At 45.2% G+C, this 17,133-nt stretch overlaps 2 protein-coding genes across 5 annotated transcripts in view; one reads left to right on the top strand and one right to left on the bottom strand.

Annotated features, from left to right (window-relative positions):
- LOC115909841 (putative RNA-binding protein Luc7-like 2) overlaps nt 1–2,007 on the top strand; it is a 30,242-nt gene extending 28,235 nt beyond the window's left edge. For all 4 annotated transcript variants that reach the window (XM_030959499.1, XM_030959498.1, XM_030959502.1 and 1 more), the window contains one exon: nt 969–2,007. In XM_030959499.1, the coding sequence (XP_030815359.1) occupies nt 969–1,161 (193 nt within the window). In that variant the 3' untranslated portion in view covers nt 1,162–2,007. The remainder of the gene's footprint in view (nt 1–968) is intronic.
- A 9,072-nt stretch (nt 2,008–11,079) lies between these two features.
- LOC115910628 (cytoglobin-1-like) lies at nt 11,080–14,576 on the bottom strand. Its single transcript, XM_030960887.1, has 3 exons — nt 14,482–14,576; nt 12,369–12,600; nt 11,080–11,208 (listed from the first exon to the last, which is right to left on the bottom strand). Exons 1-3 carry the CDS (start codon nt 14,574–14,576, stop codon nt 11,080–11,082), a joined length of 456 nt encoding a protein of 151 aa, XP_030816747.1.
- Nucleotides 14,577–17,133: the final 2,557 nt, after the last annotated feature.

Below are 17,133 nucleotides of genomic sequence, written 5' to 3'. Positions count from 1 at the left end.
TGAAAGGTCACTTCTTTATAAGCTTACAAAAGGAAATTAGTAGAGGATTTTGCACACCTTAGTTTTGAAGCTTGGAGGTTAAGTGACAGTAACTTTCTGTAAATTGAGAGAGTACAGTCTCACAGTCCAGAGTACCAAGTTTTTCAACGAGGAAATTATTTGCTAGCTGTTAAAATTTTTCTGTAAAAATCTGTATTAGAACATTTGTGATTGCAGTACATGGTAAAATACAGATGGAATGTTTTTCGAAAACAGACCTAAATGCATCTGTAAGGGAATATAGAGGAGGATGTCTAATCCATTTTTCTCCCATACAGGTAGCTAATTTAGTTTAAAACTACCTAGTTCATTTGATAAAACAGGTCTTTTCTGTCTCCATCATAAAGGTTTTGAAAAGGCCTATTTATCAGAGTAAAATATCTAAAAAAGAACACTACCCCAACCTTTCAAAGTCACACAAGGGTTAATTCTTATAACAAAATATGATTGTAGAACAGATTCCAGATTTGGTTTGTATTTGTCATATAGAGCCTCCCTTCCAGAATTATACAAGTTAATTTCCCACTACATTTAAGCAAACTCCTGTTTTGAAATGTGTTTAAGATTGTAATTTATAGTCTGAGAAAGGCTAGACACTGTTCTTAAACTAGAGACTGCAGATGAGAAATTTCCACTCAGCTCCAGTTAATGTAAACTTGGAGGTGGAGGCTGAAAGTAAGAGATGTAGTGAAGCACATTGAACTTAATCTGGGCTCTGTAATAAATGTAGATAAAAGACAAGTACTTTGAGGTAGGATTTAAAGTAGGAAAGGGAGAAGGGTAGAATGATTTGGTGTCTTCTCATACACTTCTGTTTATATAAATCTAAAGCTGGGCTGGAAAAAGAAGAAAAATATAAAACCTAAGTTCTGATCGATAGCTACTACTTCATGTCTAACTTGAATTCTCAAATGCACTGCACTTTTCAGATCCTCTAAAGAAAGATCTTCCAGAGACAAAGAGCGTTCAAGAGATCGCGATCGAACATCCCGTGACAAAGACAGAAGCTCGAGGGAGAGGTCGCCGCGGGATTTCAAAGACAAGAAACGTTCGTACGAAAGTGCTAACGGCCGATCGGAAGAGCCAAGGAGCTCAGAGGAGCGTGAAGCAGGGGAGATATAACTGGCTGTATATTCACCTGATCTCTAGCTTCCTATGGAGTTGCATACTTTGGTTTAGTTTACAGTTGTTCAAAGGGACACCAGTGAGCAGTTCCAACACTGATACAACTAGGGTAGATGTACAGTATATAAAAGTGGTTATAACAAAGTCAGAATTAAACCCCGTGAATTAATGGTGCCTAAAGCTGGGTCCTGGACTTCCACCAAGTTGTAAAACTTTCCTGAAAGATTTCTCTCTATTCAGGACAACAGTTTTATGTACCAAGATGCAGATCTCAATGTTTTTAATCTCCTTTCCAATACAAGTTAGTGAACAAATTATATTGTACTACTTGCCTTGGGTGCTTTTGAACCTTTATAAATTCTCCAATTCTGCTCCAGTCAAAACAGCAGCATTGAGCGGTTGTATTTGGGGGGATTTTTTTTTTTGTTTGCTTTTTTGTAAGAGGGTGGGTGGATGGATATTAACTTTTACTCTAAGATTATGTTCCCAGTGTTGGGTTTTATTTTTGTTTGGGATACTAGGAGTTGATTACAGTGGGAGCATTTAGACAGGAACATGTGCTGGAGAAAGCGGAAATGTCTTTTTACAGTGCCTACTTAGACTTGGAAATTGAACAGCTGTTGCATTACATATTTTTTATTTCTACTTAAATTTTGAAATCAAAGCCAGTCCCATATCTGTACCATTTGATTGGTATGTGTTCAATATATTTGTTTTTTTCCAGAAGGACTCTTTCTGCTTTTTCTTGTGGAGTACATCTTTAATTGTATTAAAACAAACAAAAGAACCAGCAACAACAAACAAAAATTAAGAACAAAAGAAATAAAAAAAATTAAAAAGAAACCATATTGTCCAATAACTTAACAAGGATATACTGGTCTGTTAAGGTGGTTAACTAGCAGTTGTCATTTTAAAAATATCTGATTATTAGAGTTTTTAACATACAGATGTGCTCTAGGAGAAGCAGTCATTCCTCTTACAATCCTGATTATTCTAAAATCTTCAAAAGCAGAAACATGTGGAGATGAAATCATAGAGCAGTTAGGGTTGGAAGAGACCTTAAAGATAATCCAGTTCCAACCCCCTTGCTGTGGTCAGGGACACCTTTCTCTAGTCCAGGTTGCTCAGAGCCCCATCCAGCCTGGCTTTGAACAGTTCCAAGGATGGGGCATCCACAGGTTCTGTGGGCAACTGCTCACTACCCTCCCTGCAAAGAATTGATTCCTAATATCCAGTCTAAATCTACCCTCTTTCAATTTAAAGCCATTCCCCCTTGTCCTGACACTGCATGCCCTTGTAAAAAGTCCGCCTCCATTTGTAGGCTCCCTTTAGGTACTAGAACATTCTGTAAGATCTCTCCAGAGCCTTTTCTTCAGGCTGAACAACCTGAACTGTCAGGAGAGGTGCTTAATCCCTCTGATCATCTTTGTGGCCTGCTGTGGGCCCACTCCAATAGGTCCATGTCCTTCCTGTGCTGAGGATCCCAGAGCTGGATGCAGCATTGCAGGTGGGGTTGGTGGGGGTCCCACCAGGGCAAAGCAGAGGGGCAGAATCCCTTCTCTCACCCTGTTGCTCACACTGCTTTGGGTGCAGTCCAGGACACGTTTGGCTTTCTGGGCTGTGAGTGCACATTGCTGGGTTGTGCCCAGCCTTGCATTTGCCCCAAGTCCTTCTCAGCAGGGCTGCTCTCCATCTGTTCATCCTTCAGCCTGGATTTGTGCTTGGGATTGCCCTGGCCCAGGTGCATCACCTTGCACTTGGCCCTGTTGAACTTCTTGAGCTTTGCACACACACCCACCCCTCAAGCCTGTTGAGGTCCCTGTGGATGGTATCCCTTTCCTCCAGTGTATTGACTGCACCAACTTGCTGAGGGTGCCCTTGATCCAAAGGGGTTGCTGTCCATTCTGTTGGATTTAAAGTGCTTTGGGATATTTAAGCTACTCAGATGTGCCCTACTCCCACACAGAAGAGTTTAGATGTTGGTAAGTTTTCCTCTTTGTGATCATACCACTGAGTTACCTAATTGTGATGCTTAAGAGCAGTGTTTGTAATGATGTACTGGCATTTCCAGCAGGTTCTGCAGCCTGTCTCTCCCTAGTGCAAGTGCCTATGATGGCCTGCTAACATCCTTGTGTAATACCATTCACTCTGTGCATCCCTCTTCAGTGTCATTTCTGTAGCATCTTTGGTATGGTCAGAGCACATGGGTGATAATTCTAACACTGAAGATAATTTAGCAGTGTATTGGCTGGCAGTGAAAGCTAGAACAGGACATCTACACCTCTGCAAGGACTTGGATCCAGCACTGCACATTCTACTTTGAATTCACATCATTTTAAGCTGCCAAAGTGATGATGACTAACTACTTAACCATTTATTTATTTATCCATTTGAATTCTGAGCATGAGTTTCCTTCCTGGGACTGTTTCTTGATTTCCTGGATGGCCCAGGTGGTTGATGAAGGGAAGTTACTGGTGTTTGTCTATCTGCTACAGCCAGAGTGTAAGTGCTTGAAAACATCTATCACACAGTTGTTAATGGAATTCTATTGGTGTGACAAAAGGTGACCGGTCATTTCTAGATATATCTTACATAGCACAAGTTCCAGTGATTCCTTTGGAATTCTTTTCTGGATTATATTACAGAAATACTCAGGACTTGTCTCCCCCTGCAGCCAGCAACTAGAAATTTTGTATTGTAAAAAGGGGGAGGAAGGGAGGGTGGGTGAAACTTGCATACTGTGACAAAACAGTGCCTAGACTCCACACTAGCAAATTCTGGGTAATATGCCATCCATTTTACAAATGGCTTTTAAATTTAAATTGCAGAAGGGAGATTGGGTTTGGGCCTTCCCTTATGTAGAGGAAGTACCACACTAAATGTTAAGCAAGAAGGTTTCTCTGATTCCCTCATAAAATAATCTGAATTACTTGTGAAAATACAGGACTGAAGTGCAGTTGGGAAGAAAAAATTAAGATGACTGATGAAACACAGGATGCAAAAGATTTGGAGCATCTATCAGAAGAGGAGAGTTGTGCCTAAATATGGATCTTCCACTCATCAGAACCCAATGACCTTAATTTCCAGGATTGAAAAACTGAGGTATTCATCACCTGTAAATTTCCTGCTGGACAGCTGAAGTGTGGTGTGGACTGACCTTAGTCTTCATGGTTAAATAGATTGTGAAATGGAGCTCTTGAGGGAACCTAGGGATGCTGTAGATGAGCATCAGCTTTTGAGATCTTGGAAATTTTGCTAATGCAGTTGTAGCTCTATAGCAGTTTTTCTCAAACTGAAGATGTACAAAATGAGCAGAAAAAGTAAATAACTGATTTAAAGTGTTTGAACTGCAGTGAACCTGCAAGCATCATTCCCATATCTCATAATCAGTCCGGATTAGTCAGGGGAGTGCAAAACAAAAAGGTTAAGATGCTAAGGAGCTGGAGAATGGCACATTACCAGAAATGAGATCCTCTCCTGAACATGGAATGGTAGAATTGGTTACTTTGAAAAAGCCCATCAAGAACATCGGATCCACCCATTAGCCCAGCACTGCCCAGCCCACCACTAAACCATGTCCCCAAGTGCCACATCTTCCTGCCTTCTGAGTACCCCCATGGATGGCAACTCAGCTGCCTCCCTGGGCAGTCTGGCTCAGTGCAACCACAGCCTGTGTGTTGCTTTTCCTACTGCAGCAGGAGGAACCACACAGTAACATGGTGACATTTCCAAGCAAAAGCTTGGCCTAGTGCCACTGTATCCCATTACCCAACATAAGACTTGCCAGTGGAGCTGCCACAGGAGGCTGTTCCTCTGTCCCCATGCCTTCCATCAGCTGTTGAATCTGGGAGTTACCATCCCACTATTTCAATGATAGCCCTGCCGTGGAGCCCCTCTCTCTGTCCACCCTATCTTGCACCACCCATCCCCAGGGGCAATGGGAGAAAATAGGTAAACCAGCTCTCTAAGCCAGTGCAAAGTGAGGACTGAGCAAATGTTAAATAGCCTTCAAGCAGGGATTATCTGTGTAAGCTGAAGAGAGAATGGTAACAAGACGACCCCTGGGGCCAGTGCAAGGCAGCCAGGGGCATAGGTGGCTACATCCAAGCAGACAGGTTAAGCTGTACGGACACAGAAGTTGGGGGTTGTAGTCAACATTAAACCAAGTATAAATGCAGACTGCGCCACACTTCAGAGGCATTGGCAGTGTGCAGAGTGTTGTGTAGGGGTGTGCAGCACCTGATAACCCCTTCAGTTTACTGTTCTCTGTCCCACATTTCACATGCCAACTTTCTCAGTATCATTTTCCTTTATTCCAAGGAAGTAGAGATTAGTTTCTTCTGATGTAGGGGCTTATAAAATGGTTAATGCACTCTTCATCCAGTCCTGCATGAAAGTTCTTTCTCTTTAGTTTTATGCTTTGATCAATTTCATCCACTTGCTTAATAAATTCATGCCCTGTTACTACTCATGTGATTATTTATTCTTTCCAGTAAGACCTGAAATCTGTCTTTCCCTGCAGTTTGCAAAACTGGGAAGCAGAATCCTGCACAATGCGGAATTTCAGGAGCTTGCCGGCCACTCGGGCACAGGCCCCCAAACACCAACGCCAGCCCCTTTTCCCTGGCAAAAAAAACCTCACCAGCCCAGGTTCCCTGATGGCAGATTGCAGGAGCCACTTGGCACTGTCAAACCAGCCCCAGTTGGCACTGGTGCCAAGTTGGGTCTGGGAGGCATCCTGCGCAATGAGGAATTTCAGGAGCTAGCTGGCCACTCGGGGCCACAGGCCCCTGAAGACTAACACCGGCCCTTTTTCCTGGCAAACAAAATTTACCATCCCAGCTTCCTGATGGCAGATTGCAGGAGCCATTGGTACTGGAAAACCAGCCTGAGTTGGCACTGGTGCCAGCTTGGGTCTGGGTGGCATCCTGTGCAATATGGAATTTCAACTGGCAACCGGACACTCTGGGCCACAGGCCCCCAAACACTAATGCTGGCCCTTTTCCCTGGCAAACAAAATTCACCAGTCGAGGTTCCTGAGGGCAGGTTGCAGGAGCCACTTGGCACTGTCAAACAAGCCCGAGCTGGCACGGGTGCCAGCTTGGGTCTGGGAGGCATCCTCTGCAATGAGGAATTTCAGGAGCCAGCCAGTCACAGACATCTTTTATGAAAAATCCTTTCCTTAGGATTTTTCCTCCTGAGAAGCTGAGATGCTTCAGGAACAAAATGTAAACAGTGGTTATCTGCTGCTGTGGAATGCAACAGGTGGATCTTTGATTGGCCCACGTTGGTTGTTTCTAATTAATGGCCAATCACAATGAGCTGGCTTGGACAGAGAGTCCAAGCCACAAGCCTTTGTTATCATTCTTTCTTTTTCTATTCTTAGCTAGCCTTGATTAAATCCTTTCTTCTATTCTTTTAGTATAGTTTTAATATAATATATATAATAAAATAATAAATCAGCATTCTGAACCATGGAGTCAAATCCTCGTCTCTTCCCTCATCCTAAGACCCCTGTGAGCACGGTCACACCAGCTGGCCACTCCAGGCCCTAGGCCCCCAAACACCAATGCCGGCCCTTTTCCCTGGCAAACAAAACTCACCAGCCCAGGTTCCGGATGGCAGATTGCAGGAGCCACTTGGCACTGTCAAACCAGTCCCAGTTGGCACTGGTGCCAGCTTGGGTCCTGGAGGCATTCTGTGCAATGAGGAATTTCAGCAGCCAGACGGCCATGCTGGATAAGGCTGATTCCAATGAAATGGCTTTGGAGGAAGCCATGTTTTGGCAGTTTTGTGTTCCTCTTGGGATGCCTTTTGCAGATGCAGTGTGCCTGGAGTTCTGGGCTCTGTGGTTTTAAAACCCTAACCCTAGCTGGAACCCTAACTCCAGGTAGTAAATGCAGGGTTAGGCTAAGGCTAAGCCTAAAATGTCCTAAGAAACCTTCAAGAATCCCCTATATATCCTTAGAAGGTGTGGAAAAGTCCTGAAAAAACCTGCTCAACCTCCAAACCCCACCTGTTTCTCTAACCCTCAGATGTCTTCCCTACCTTTTTTGCAGTGGATCTTGTCCTCTGAGTGTTCTCTCATTGTCCTGGTGTGTCCTGGTGTCCTGGTGTGAGGGTTGCTGTCCTGTCCCATCAGGAGGGTTCCACTCTGGTCTTGCTCTTAGGGTTGCTGTGTTGTGCTGCTGTTGGGGGAAAAGGCTGTTGTTAGGGGGGCTGGTTAGGCCAAGGTTAGGACTGGGCTGAGGGGTGGTGCACCTGTACCCTACCTTGCCTCCTAAGCTGCACCCTGTAGCCCTGATCTCCACTGGACTGTCCAGCCCTTAAAGCCCTCTCCCTTTACCCCTCAAGCCGTCCCTCTGCCCCTCAGGTTCTGTCTGTCACCCTCAAGCCCCCTCTCAGCTGCCCCTCAGCTCCTGTGTGTCACCCTTAATCCCTCTCCTTTGCCCCTCAGCCCCCAGCTTCTCGGTGTCACCCTCCAGCTGCCCCTGCCACCCTCAGCATCTCTGTGTGTCACCCACTGTCCCCTCTCCCTGCTCCTCCCTCAGCTCCCAGCCTCTGCCACCCTCAAGCCCCCACAGTACCCCTCAAGCTGCCCCTCAGCCTCTGTCATGCCCTGAAAGGACCCCAAAAAAACCCTATCAATTCCCTAAAAAAGCCCTAGTTTTCAAAGCGTCCTAAACACCCCACAAAAACTTAAAAACACCCTACTTTTAAAAAGCCCCTAAAACACCCCTAAAAATCCCCAAAGAACCTTTAAAAAATCTCTAAATAGTCCTAAAAGAGCTCTAAGAATACTCCTAAAATCTTTAAAATGCCCTGATAAGACCCTAAAAAAGCCTAAAAATTCCCTCAAAAACCCTAGAAATACCCTGGTCCTAAAAAAGTTCTCCATATACCCTCAATACTCCTCAAAAAGCCGTAAAAAAATTTAAGCAGTCCTAAAAATGCCCCAAGAATACCCAAAAACACCCCTAACAATTCCAATTAGTAGTAAGACAGCCCTTAAAACACTCTAAAAAAATCTTTTAAAAGCCCTGAAAAAGCCCTAAAGGTATCCTAAACAATCCCACAGAATTCCAAAAAAACTCCTGCAAAAGAAACCCCTAAAACATCCTTAAAAATCCCTGAAAAAAAAACCTAAAAAACCCTAAAAGACTGTTTAACTCCTACCTGTAACTCTGTGGCCTTCAAACATCGTCTCTACCTCCTAACTGGGGTAACTGCCTGCACCTGCTGGGAGGCTTCTGGGGCTGTCCCACCATTCGGGTTCACCTGTACCCTAACCCTACCTGGTACCCAAATCCCTTTCCCTAGGCTCAGTGGTGCTACCAGAGCACTGCAGGCAATCAGAGTTATAGGAGATGCTCCATCAGAAAAGCAGGATTAGCTAGCAGCAAAGTAGGGCTGGACACCAAGCAAGGTCACAAAGGGCCTGAGAGCAGCAGGAGCTGCCGTGGCTGTACAGCCCTGCTGAAGATTGCAATGCAAGATGCTTTCAATTACCATCTGTGTGGCAGATTATCTTTTGTCAAGTAGGCAGTTTGCTTTATCTCTCTCTTTGCGTGACCACATTCACACCTCCCTCGGGAGGGGACATCTGCTGATAACAGACTATTGAATATCGGTGCATGACTGATAAGAACTATAACATCCCATTGTGAGATGCTCCGCCCAGAGGGAGGAGCCAAGCACTGCTACCCAGATATAATCCAGAGGTGTTTGAGACATCAGTGCAGCTTTCTCCACTGGATTCCCCGGAGGAACAGCAGCTGTCTTTTCTTCTACTGGATCTTCGGAGGAAGACTACATCCTTCTCTACAGGACCCCCTTGCTCCAAGAGAACGACACCTGACACTTCAGGAGGACTGCAGCCACATTTCCAATTGGACTGCTACCAGCACCCCACAGGGTGTCAGGCTGGGTTCTGACTCTGTCAGTGTTGTTTTAGTGCACTGCATTGTTTATTTTATCCTTTTTTTCCCCCCTATTAAAGAACTGTTATTTTTGCCTGAGAGCCCCCTTAATTTAAAATTTATAGCAATTCAGAGGGGTGGGGAGGGTTTACATTCTCCATTTCAGGGGAGGCTCCTGCCTTCCTTAGCAGACTCCTTTCCTGTCTTTCCAAACCAAGACAAGCCCTTTCTGAGGCTGAAACTCTCTGACAAGTGCTGACTGTGGTAAAGTATTGATGGTGATGCTCATTTAAGTGCACAAGGGTTAGAAATCATTGTAGGTGCTGGCTCAGAGGGGCTGCAAAGAAGGCACTTTTACAGCACTGGCCCTCAGGCACCTTCAGCCCGGCTGGAGTCTCTGTCTCCAGCTCTGGAAGGTGGTAAGTGGGTGGGGACTTTCCATTGGAACCACTGTACCTTCTCTAACGGCTGCCTTCAAATCTTCCAAAGCTCAAACTGGTTTGCAGCAGAGCAATGGGAGTAAAGAACTGCCACCTCCTCTTTTCTGAGCTTTAACTACTTGTACTCCTTCAGAGGGATTTGAGAGTATAAATAGTTTTTTACACGTATTGTTCTTGTTTTACAGTTTTTGCCAATTCTGTGCAATATGCTTCCCTTTCTCCCCGAGCTGAACAGAGAACTGAAGCAAATAAAGCAGCCTGCCTCATCTTCCCCTCTGGCTAGAGTTCCTCTTCTGGACTTTGGGATGTAGCATCCTTTGCCAAATGCAGTGAGTGATGAAAGCTACATGTTAAATGAAGGAAACCTCTGCATTTTTACTTGTTTACAAAACTGTTGCATCATGGTTAAGTGGAACCCATGAAAAGCCTGACTGCCACAAGTGTGATGAGTGCCTGGGTGGGAGCTTGAGGTGATTTTGGAAATCCCCCAGTACCACCAGTAAATGTGCACTGAAACCAGCTACCACTGCTGCACATCACCTTTTCTGTGAAGCAAATGAGAGGGCACATCTGCTCTCTCTCTGTTTATTGCATTACACTGAAGCAAACCAGCATGTGGTTATTTGCAGTTATTAGCTGATTATTTCACCAAGTCTAAGGAATACCAGGAAAAGCAATTAAATAGCTCAGGACCCAGTTAACACTGAAGGGAGGCTCAGGCTGTGTGACTGGACAGAATGAGTCCCTTGCCAGGCTGAGGCCCCTGTGCTGCCCACACAGCAAGGCAGCAGTCTCCATCAGCTGGGTGCATTCTGAGTGCACAAGAGCCAGTGAGCTCTACTCTTGCTTCATGGGGGAATTCAACTCAAGTAATTTCCTGGGAATAACACGGTGAAATCCACACCCTGGAGACGTTAATCTCTGCCCAGAGGGGTCCAGTGGTGACCACACTCAGTGTTGTCATCCCTTGTGCTGAAAGCTGCTCTGAGAAACCAAGGTTGGGTGAATCTCGTGGCTCATGCAAGACGGGACTTTCCTCATGTCTCTCCCAGATGCTCGTCATTCCCATACACCACTTCCCCCTTGTTTAAGTTCAAACACAAAACAAAACTCAGGCCTCTTAAATAATGACCTCTACAAAGATTGTGGAGATGCTCCAAAATGTCCTGTCATTCATGAGGATAGAGAGGTGGTAGGTGAGCCAAAGAGCTGCTGGTGCTGCTGGCAGGAGCAAGTCTTTCTTTTAGGAATAGAAAGCTTAAAGTCACCATCTTAAAATGTAGTCTTCAAGGACAGTGACCAGAGGAACCCACCTGAAACAAACTGCAAAGGAAATCAGGATTTGTTGGTTGACTTTGATGTATCTGCAGGTTTTGTTTAGCTGTAGAAACTCAGTTTGCTAAGGAAATTATTGACATTGATATTCTATATTGTATAAGCCTTTTTTCTTGCTTTTTTTAATTTTTAAATTTTAATTTTCCCAGCTGTGGCTGGAGGCCCAAAAGCAGCAAATCAGTGCTGGCAGGTTGTTTGAAGAGCCTGGAGGGTGCACAGCTTCACCAACCCTCCTCTTTGTAGATATTGTTCAGGTGGGTACAGATTTCATTGGTCACCTTCTCAAAGGAAGCTTTGCAGTCTCCGCCAAATTTCTCCTCCATCAGTTGTAAGATAATGTCACAGATAATCTAAACAAGGAGAAGGGAAGAAATAACTAGTGTGAACATTTCTCCATATTAGAGGCATAGGAACTTACATATCTTTAGCTGGGATTCTTGGAGGGCAGAAAGGGGTACAAGAACAATTCAGAGCACATGACCTGCAGAGCTTGTAACAGGGCATGGAAAATAAGCTGCATTATAGAATTCACAAAAAAAATCTGCTGGTGGTGTTTTTAACTACCCCAGTTAATGCTGACTGCACCTATCACTTAAGGATGGCTGTATAGGACTGATGTGCTTCATCCATCCACTGCAATCCTTCCCCAGGCAGGGGACTGTCCCAGATATTTAGAGGCCATGATGAGCCCTTTGTTGGACACCTATGGAATACATACATGGCTTGGGGGCTAAGTTTTTCCCTAACCTTTCCTGCTCGTTAGCTATCCAGCATTCTGTAGCAGAGTTCTTGCAGTAAGGTAGGTGGTATACTTTGAAATGCCAACTCCTTTCCTCTACAACATTTATTGGTTTGTGTGCATTTTTACCCTGAAAAAGTATTTTCAGCCAGAAATCATCCCTTATTTTCCTACTCATTGAAAATTGTGCCCACTGCTTTTGAAATCACCTTCATTTGGAAATAATCTTTGCCAGAAGGTGCCTCTTTTTGCTGTGTAAGGCAGACAAAATAGTTATAAATGCACTGGGCAAGTAACTTGATCCTGTATTTGTTATTTGAGTTCATTTACTTATGACAATGCTGTTGTCATTGTTACTCAGTAACAGCTGGTTTACTTTCCTGGAAAAGCTCAGCTCCTGTTACAAGATAAAAAATACATCAGGGACTGAAGTCCAGTGTTAAAGTGCTTTTCTGTATCTTGTTATTAAATGGCAGGTGTGGGAATCGTATTGCTCTGAGAAAACCCTCTACAACTCACGGGCAGCTGTGCGGCTCGCACCACATCACCTGCCTGCACCACACCTGCTCTCCAGCCATCTTCCCCACCAAAGCCAGATCTCACTCCCGCCATCTTCCACCACCAACCTCCTCACCGTCCACCACCTCCACTCTCAGAGGCATATATATGTATTCCTACATACAAAGCCTATGTTCCTCAGTTCTACCCCTCAAAGGGGAAAACATGCCCTCCTCACAATTACACCCTTTGGGAAGAGGGCTGCTCACTCACCCTAAAGTTTTTGGGGTCAATCTTCAGCTGGGTGGCATGTTTCTTGCCAAGTGGGGTCACTATCCCAAGAAAAGCCTCAGAGTTGTCCAGATGTTGCACCATGTCGTTGATGGCACTGAAAACCTTCTTGCCATGGCCCCTGACTTGATCTGACTGTTTCATCTCTTCAGCAGAGTCCATGCCTTTGAAATGTGTGAAGTAGGACTTGGCGTCTGGGTGCTCAGTAAACATCCTGTTGAGGGATGAGAGACATCCTGACTTGTGACCCAAGGTATTAATGCAGATATAGCCACACATTCCAGGCCTTGCCTTCCACATTTATGTCTCTTTCCCCCTTCTCTTTATTCGAACAGACACTTCTGCATTCCTTGTTTCTCCTTTGCCATTTGCACCTGTGCATAACCCCCAGGCACATAGCAGCCAGTCCTCTCTCCCTTGCCCCTCCAGGGCATTTCCTTTGCTCATTCCATCTTAAAACCTAAAATGAACTTATTCCATTCCTTCTAAAGATAATATATTCTCTGTGTTACTTTCACAAAGAAGTGGCAGCACGTTCACATGGGGTGACTGTGACAGTTTAATATTTCCAAAGATGTTCTGGACAACAGATATGACCACTGTGATACTGGTGGGTGTTTTCATAGAGAAACCCTACTATTGGTTTTGTTAATTAATCCCTTCCTAGAGTCCACTTCAAAACTTTCTTACTGCCTGTGATAGATTGTTGTTTAAATATGGGGTACTGCTCATTCCATTTATTCAAAAGTAACACAATTCAGTGTGTTTGAAATTACCTTTGATCAATTACAGTCATCTTGGTCAAACTCATTTAAAAAAAGCAGTTCACTCCTTTGGGTAAACTGGTTATCCACCTGAAATATCCATAGCAAATTCCACATTGCATTTCACAAAAAAGAGTCACAAAATGGTTGGGCTTGAAGGAACCTCTGGAGGTCATCTGGGTCAATACCACTGGTCAAGCCAGTTGCCCAGGACCATGGTCAGATGGCTTTTGAGTATCTCTATGTATGGAGACTCAACAACTTCTTTGGGCAATTTGTGCCAGTGCTCAGTTGCACTCAGAAGTAAAAAAAAAAAAATAAAATAAAATTTCCTGATGTTGAAGGGAACACCCTGTGTTTCAGTTTGGGCCCATTGACTCTGGTCCTGTCTTGTGGCTCCACCGAGACAAGCCTGGCTCTGCCTTCTTTGCACTCTCCCTTCAGGTTTTTATGTACACATTGACAAGATTGCCCTGAGTTCTCTCTTCTCCAGGCTAGCAGTCATAGCTTTCTCTGCCTTTCTTTATTGGAGAGATACTACAGTCCCCTTATCAACTTCCTGGTCCTTTGTTGGACTCTTTCCATTATGGCCAGGTCTCTCTTGTCCTGGGAAGCCCTGACTTTCTCTATAGGCAGGCCTGGGGCTGTAGGACACTAAAGCAAAACCTTCTAGAGTAAATTAGCCCACGGAGGCAAGCTACTGGATGCTACTAACATTTTATGGCTGCATTTCTGACCCTAACTGTGCTCAGATTGTGCCACCTGCAGAAGGAAAGAGCAGCATGTAAGGCTTTGTGAGGGTAACCCAGGCACAAGGTGTGATATACAAGGAAGCTGGAGGGAGGGGTAAATGTCTGATAACCAGAAATAGTATTTGAACTGATCCATGCTTATGGAAGTGATGTAAGTCCCAGATGAGAGTGGAGTATGTGAAAGATGAACAGAAGAAAGTCCACAGAAAGGTTATAATACAGTGGAACGGATGGATTGAGGCTGAAGGAGAATCAGAAGTGAAATACCGAATTTTTAAAAAGCATTAAAAGAGTTTAGAGGTAAAGAGGAAGAGGGAAATAACGCCCATGTTTTGGTCCCATTCTCTTTCATACCACATTTTCTTTTCTTTACCTTACATGGGTGAAGATATTGTTCTTGTCTCTTCTTCTTTTCCCATCCCCTTACCCCTTTCTTTTTATTTTTCCTTGTGTGGATTGCTCCTCTTCCCAGCAAAGGCTGCATGAAAAACATCATGACATGCTCCATGGCAGTAACTCCATCCTTGCTGTTCCTCCTTCACCCCTCCAGGGCAGCAGTTGGATGGGCTCTTTCCTTACCTGACCAGCACAGCTGTCCCATTGTCCTCAGCATCCACATATATCTTCTCCCAGGCACCACGAGCACTTTGCACCTCTGCTTCAGAAAGTGACATGGTGGAGATGTTGGCAACAGAGGGTGCAGCAGGAGGGAGAAGGACAGAGAGGTCCTGCAGGGTCCTTCTGCTCCAGTTCTCTCCTCAGGGCTCTCTAAATACTGCCCGGGGGATTTAAGAGATCTTGAAGGGTCTCTTTGTCTCTGTTACCCTCAGTAACATTTCTGCAGGTTTTAGAGCTACCTAATCACTTTTAATCAGGAAAGAAACCAACCACATGAGGAAGAGGACCAGCCCTGTAGTCATAGGTCAGGTGCCAAAGCAAAGGTCTCACTGTCTGAGGAGAGCAGGGAAAAAAGGCAGTTTTCAGTGGGGAAAAAAAAGATAAATTCTCTTTTCCTCTCTCCCCTGCCAAAGCCAGTGCTTGGCTCCTTTTCCTGAAGGCGATCCTCGCCTGAGCACTAATTTTCCTGGTTTTCTCCCAAGAGTGCTGCTGTGCTGAGGGCACTGTGGTGCCCTGCCATCCCCTCTCCCTGGCACTCTTTGGTCTTTCAGTCAAAGATCCTGTTTCTAGTCCAGCAACTCTCTCCAGTCCTGCCTTCATGCCACAGTCTCTGCTTTGCCCATGGCCCTCTGGCTTTACAGGGGCTCACCCCACAGCTGCTCCCAGCCTTGGTCCCATGAGGGTGGGAGGCTTCACCAGCCCAAAATGACAGCATTGCAGGGATGGTGATGGCAGCGTGGCACAGCATCCATGGCCATAGTGCCCTGCAAAGCCACTTCCTTTTAGCACTGGAGGTAAAGGGTGCAGCACAGCCAGGCCAGGAGCAGAGGCATTTCACTTTCCTAGCCCTCTTGGCTGGCAGCTGGGATCTCTGTCCTGTCTCTGAGCTCTGACTGCCTGGGAGACAGAGAAGGGGCGGAAGAAGGGCCAGAGTGGAGCTGCAGACAGCATCTCTGGACTTGTTACAGTCACGGTCACTTGGAACTGGAGGCAAAAAGTTTTCACAGATTATCCATGCAATGCCTGGGCTTAACCTCTGGCAGGAATGTTCTGGTTAAGTCCAGGGCATGCACACAAAATAAGGGCTAAGGGGCTTGAGAAACTGCTGCTGGATGCTGAGGGCAGACAAAACTTCATATTGTTTGGGATGGTTTAGAGGAGGGAAGGAACAGGTGTGAGGGGAAAATATGCAGCACGTCAAGAAAAACCAGCCTGATACCCCAGGGCAGAAGGAAAGTGCTGGATGCAAACTCACAGAGACTGACTGGTCTTGGTGAGGTTGTGTCCCACTGCTGCTGAGGGAGGTCTCAAATGACCTCACTGAAATCTGTCCCCTCTTGCCTCCCTCTCCCTTTTTACCATACAGCAAACAAAGAGCACTCTGGTAGAAAGCTGCAAAGCATCTGTGGGTGCCCCATCCCTGGAAGAGTTCAAGGCCAGGCTAGAGGGGACTTTGAGCTACTTGGTCTAGTGGAAGGTGTCCCTGCCCATGGCAGGGGGGTTGGAACTGGATGATCTTTAAAGTCCCTTCGAATCCAAAACATACTGTGATTCCAAAACATTCTGTGATTCCCTAGTAGACTTCTCCTCTGCTCTCCCCCATTCTCCTCTGGGACACTGCAGTATGAACATGCTCCATCCCTTGATATATAGTCAGACATCCTGTCATGGGCCAAAAAATACCTATTTTGAGTTGAGAAATTTCAATCCAATTGCTTTATTGCCAAGTAACAAAAACAGCCAACCAACACTTAGATGCCTCACTTCCCCCTGTCCTGTTTCCCCACCCCATGCTGCAGGTTACAACCCGACCTTTTGGTGAGACCATGGCTGGTGCAGGAGCTGGGGCTGGTGTGTGGGGGTCCCTTGCTCTTGCTGTTCCTTGTGTCCTACTCAACTGCTCCAGCACGGGCTCTTCCACTGGTCATTGTCCTGTTGGATACTGTACCTGTCCTGAACTTGTCTCTCCCTTTTCAGTGTTCCCTGCCCTTTCTTAAACACATTTCCATGGAGGCACACTAATCTTACTTGGTGGGCCCAGTTCTGGGGCCAGTGTGACAATTTTGTCTGTGACCAAGCCAGGTGTCAGCAGCACGGGGCAATCCCTGACCAGACAAAGCAATGACATCTTCCCTCAAGCACGTCACCATGCTCTCTCTGTGACATGCTTTTCTATTCTTCCATCCTCTGGTGTTACTTTTACTGTTTTGGAAAATTGTCTTCTATTTTCCCCTTGCATGATTTGCCAAGTCCTTGTAAGATGAACACAATAATCCCTCATAAAGTTTTGACATCTCTAACAGGGCTATATACATTTATGCAACATCTCAGCAATCTCTAGCAATTGAAACAAAAAAGCTTCAGAAACCCATTTATTTTGGCCTGGAAATGGAAAAGCTATGGAAAATGTGCTGTTTAATCATGAAGTCATTGCTGATACCTCCCCACATGTGAGCAAAAGGATGAGTGCTTGGTTTATTTCTTTTTCCTCTCCTATGGTTTGTTTTGTTTATTATGCCTAAGGAAGTGAATCCTCTCAAGTATAATTTCTATTGCATGAAGAGACATATTTTCTAACAGGGGTGAAGGTCCTCTGGATGTTATCCCTAGAGA

Source organism: Camarhynchus parvulus, chromosome 1A (assembly GCF_901933205.1).
Source record: "Camarhynchus parvulus chromosome 1A, STF_HiC, whole genome shotgun sequence".
NCBI lineage: Eukaryota > Metazoa > Chordata > Aves > Passeriformes > Thraupidae > Camarhynchus > Camarhynchus parvulus.
This window is presented reverse-complemented; position numbering and strand designations above follow the sequence as displayed.

Coding starts and splice junctions, on each gene's coding strand:
- LOC115910628 (XM_030960887.1), bottom strand. CDS start 14,576: ATGTCACTTTCTGAAGCAGAGGTGCAAAGTGCTCGTGGTGCCTGGGAG. Junction 12,601..14,481: donor GGGACAGCTGTGCTGGTCAG/GTAAGGAAAGAG, acceptor ATCCCTCAACAG/GATGTTTACTGAGCACCCAG. Junction 11,209..12,368: donor TTGACCCCAAAAACTTTAGG/GTGAGTGAGCAG, acceptor CTCCTTGTTTAG/ATTATCTGTGACATTATCTT.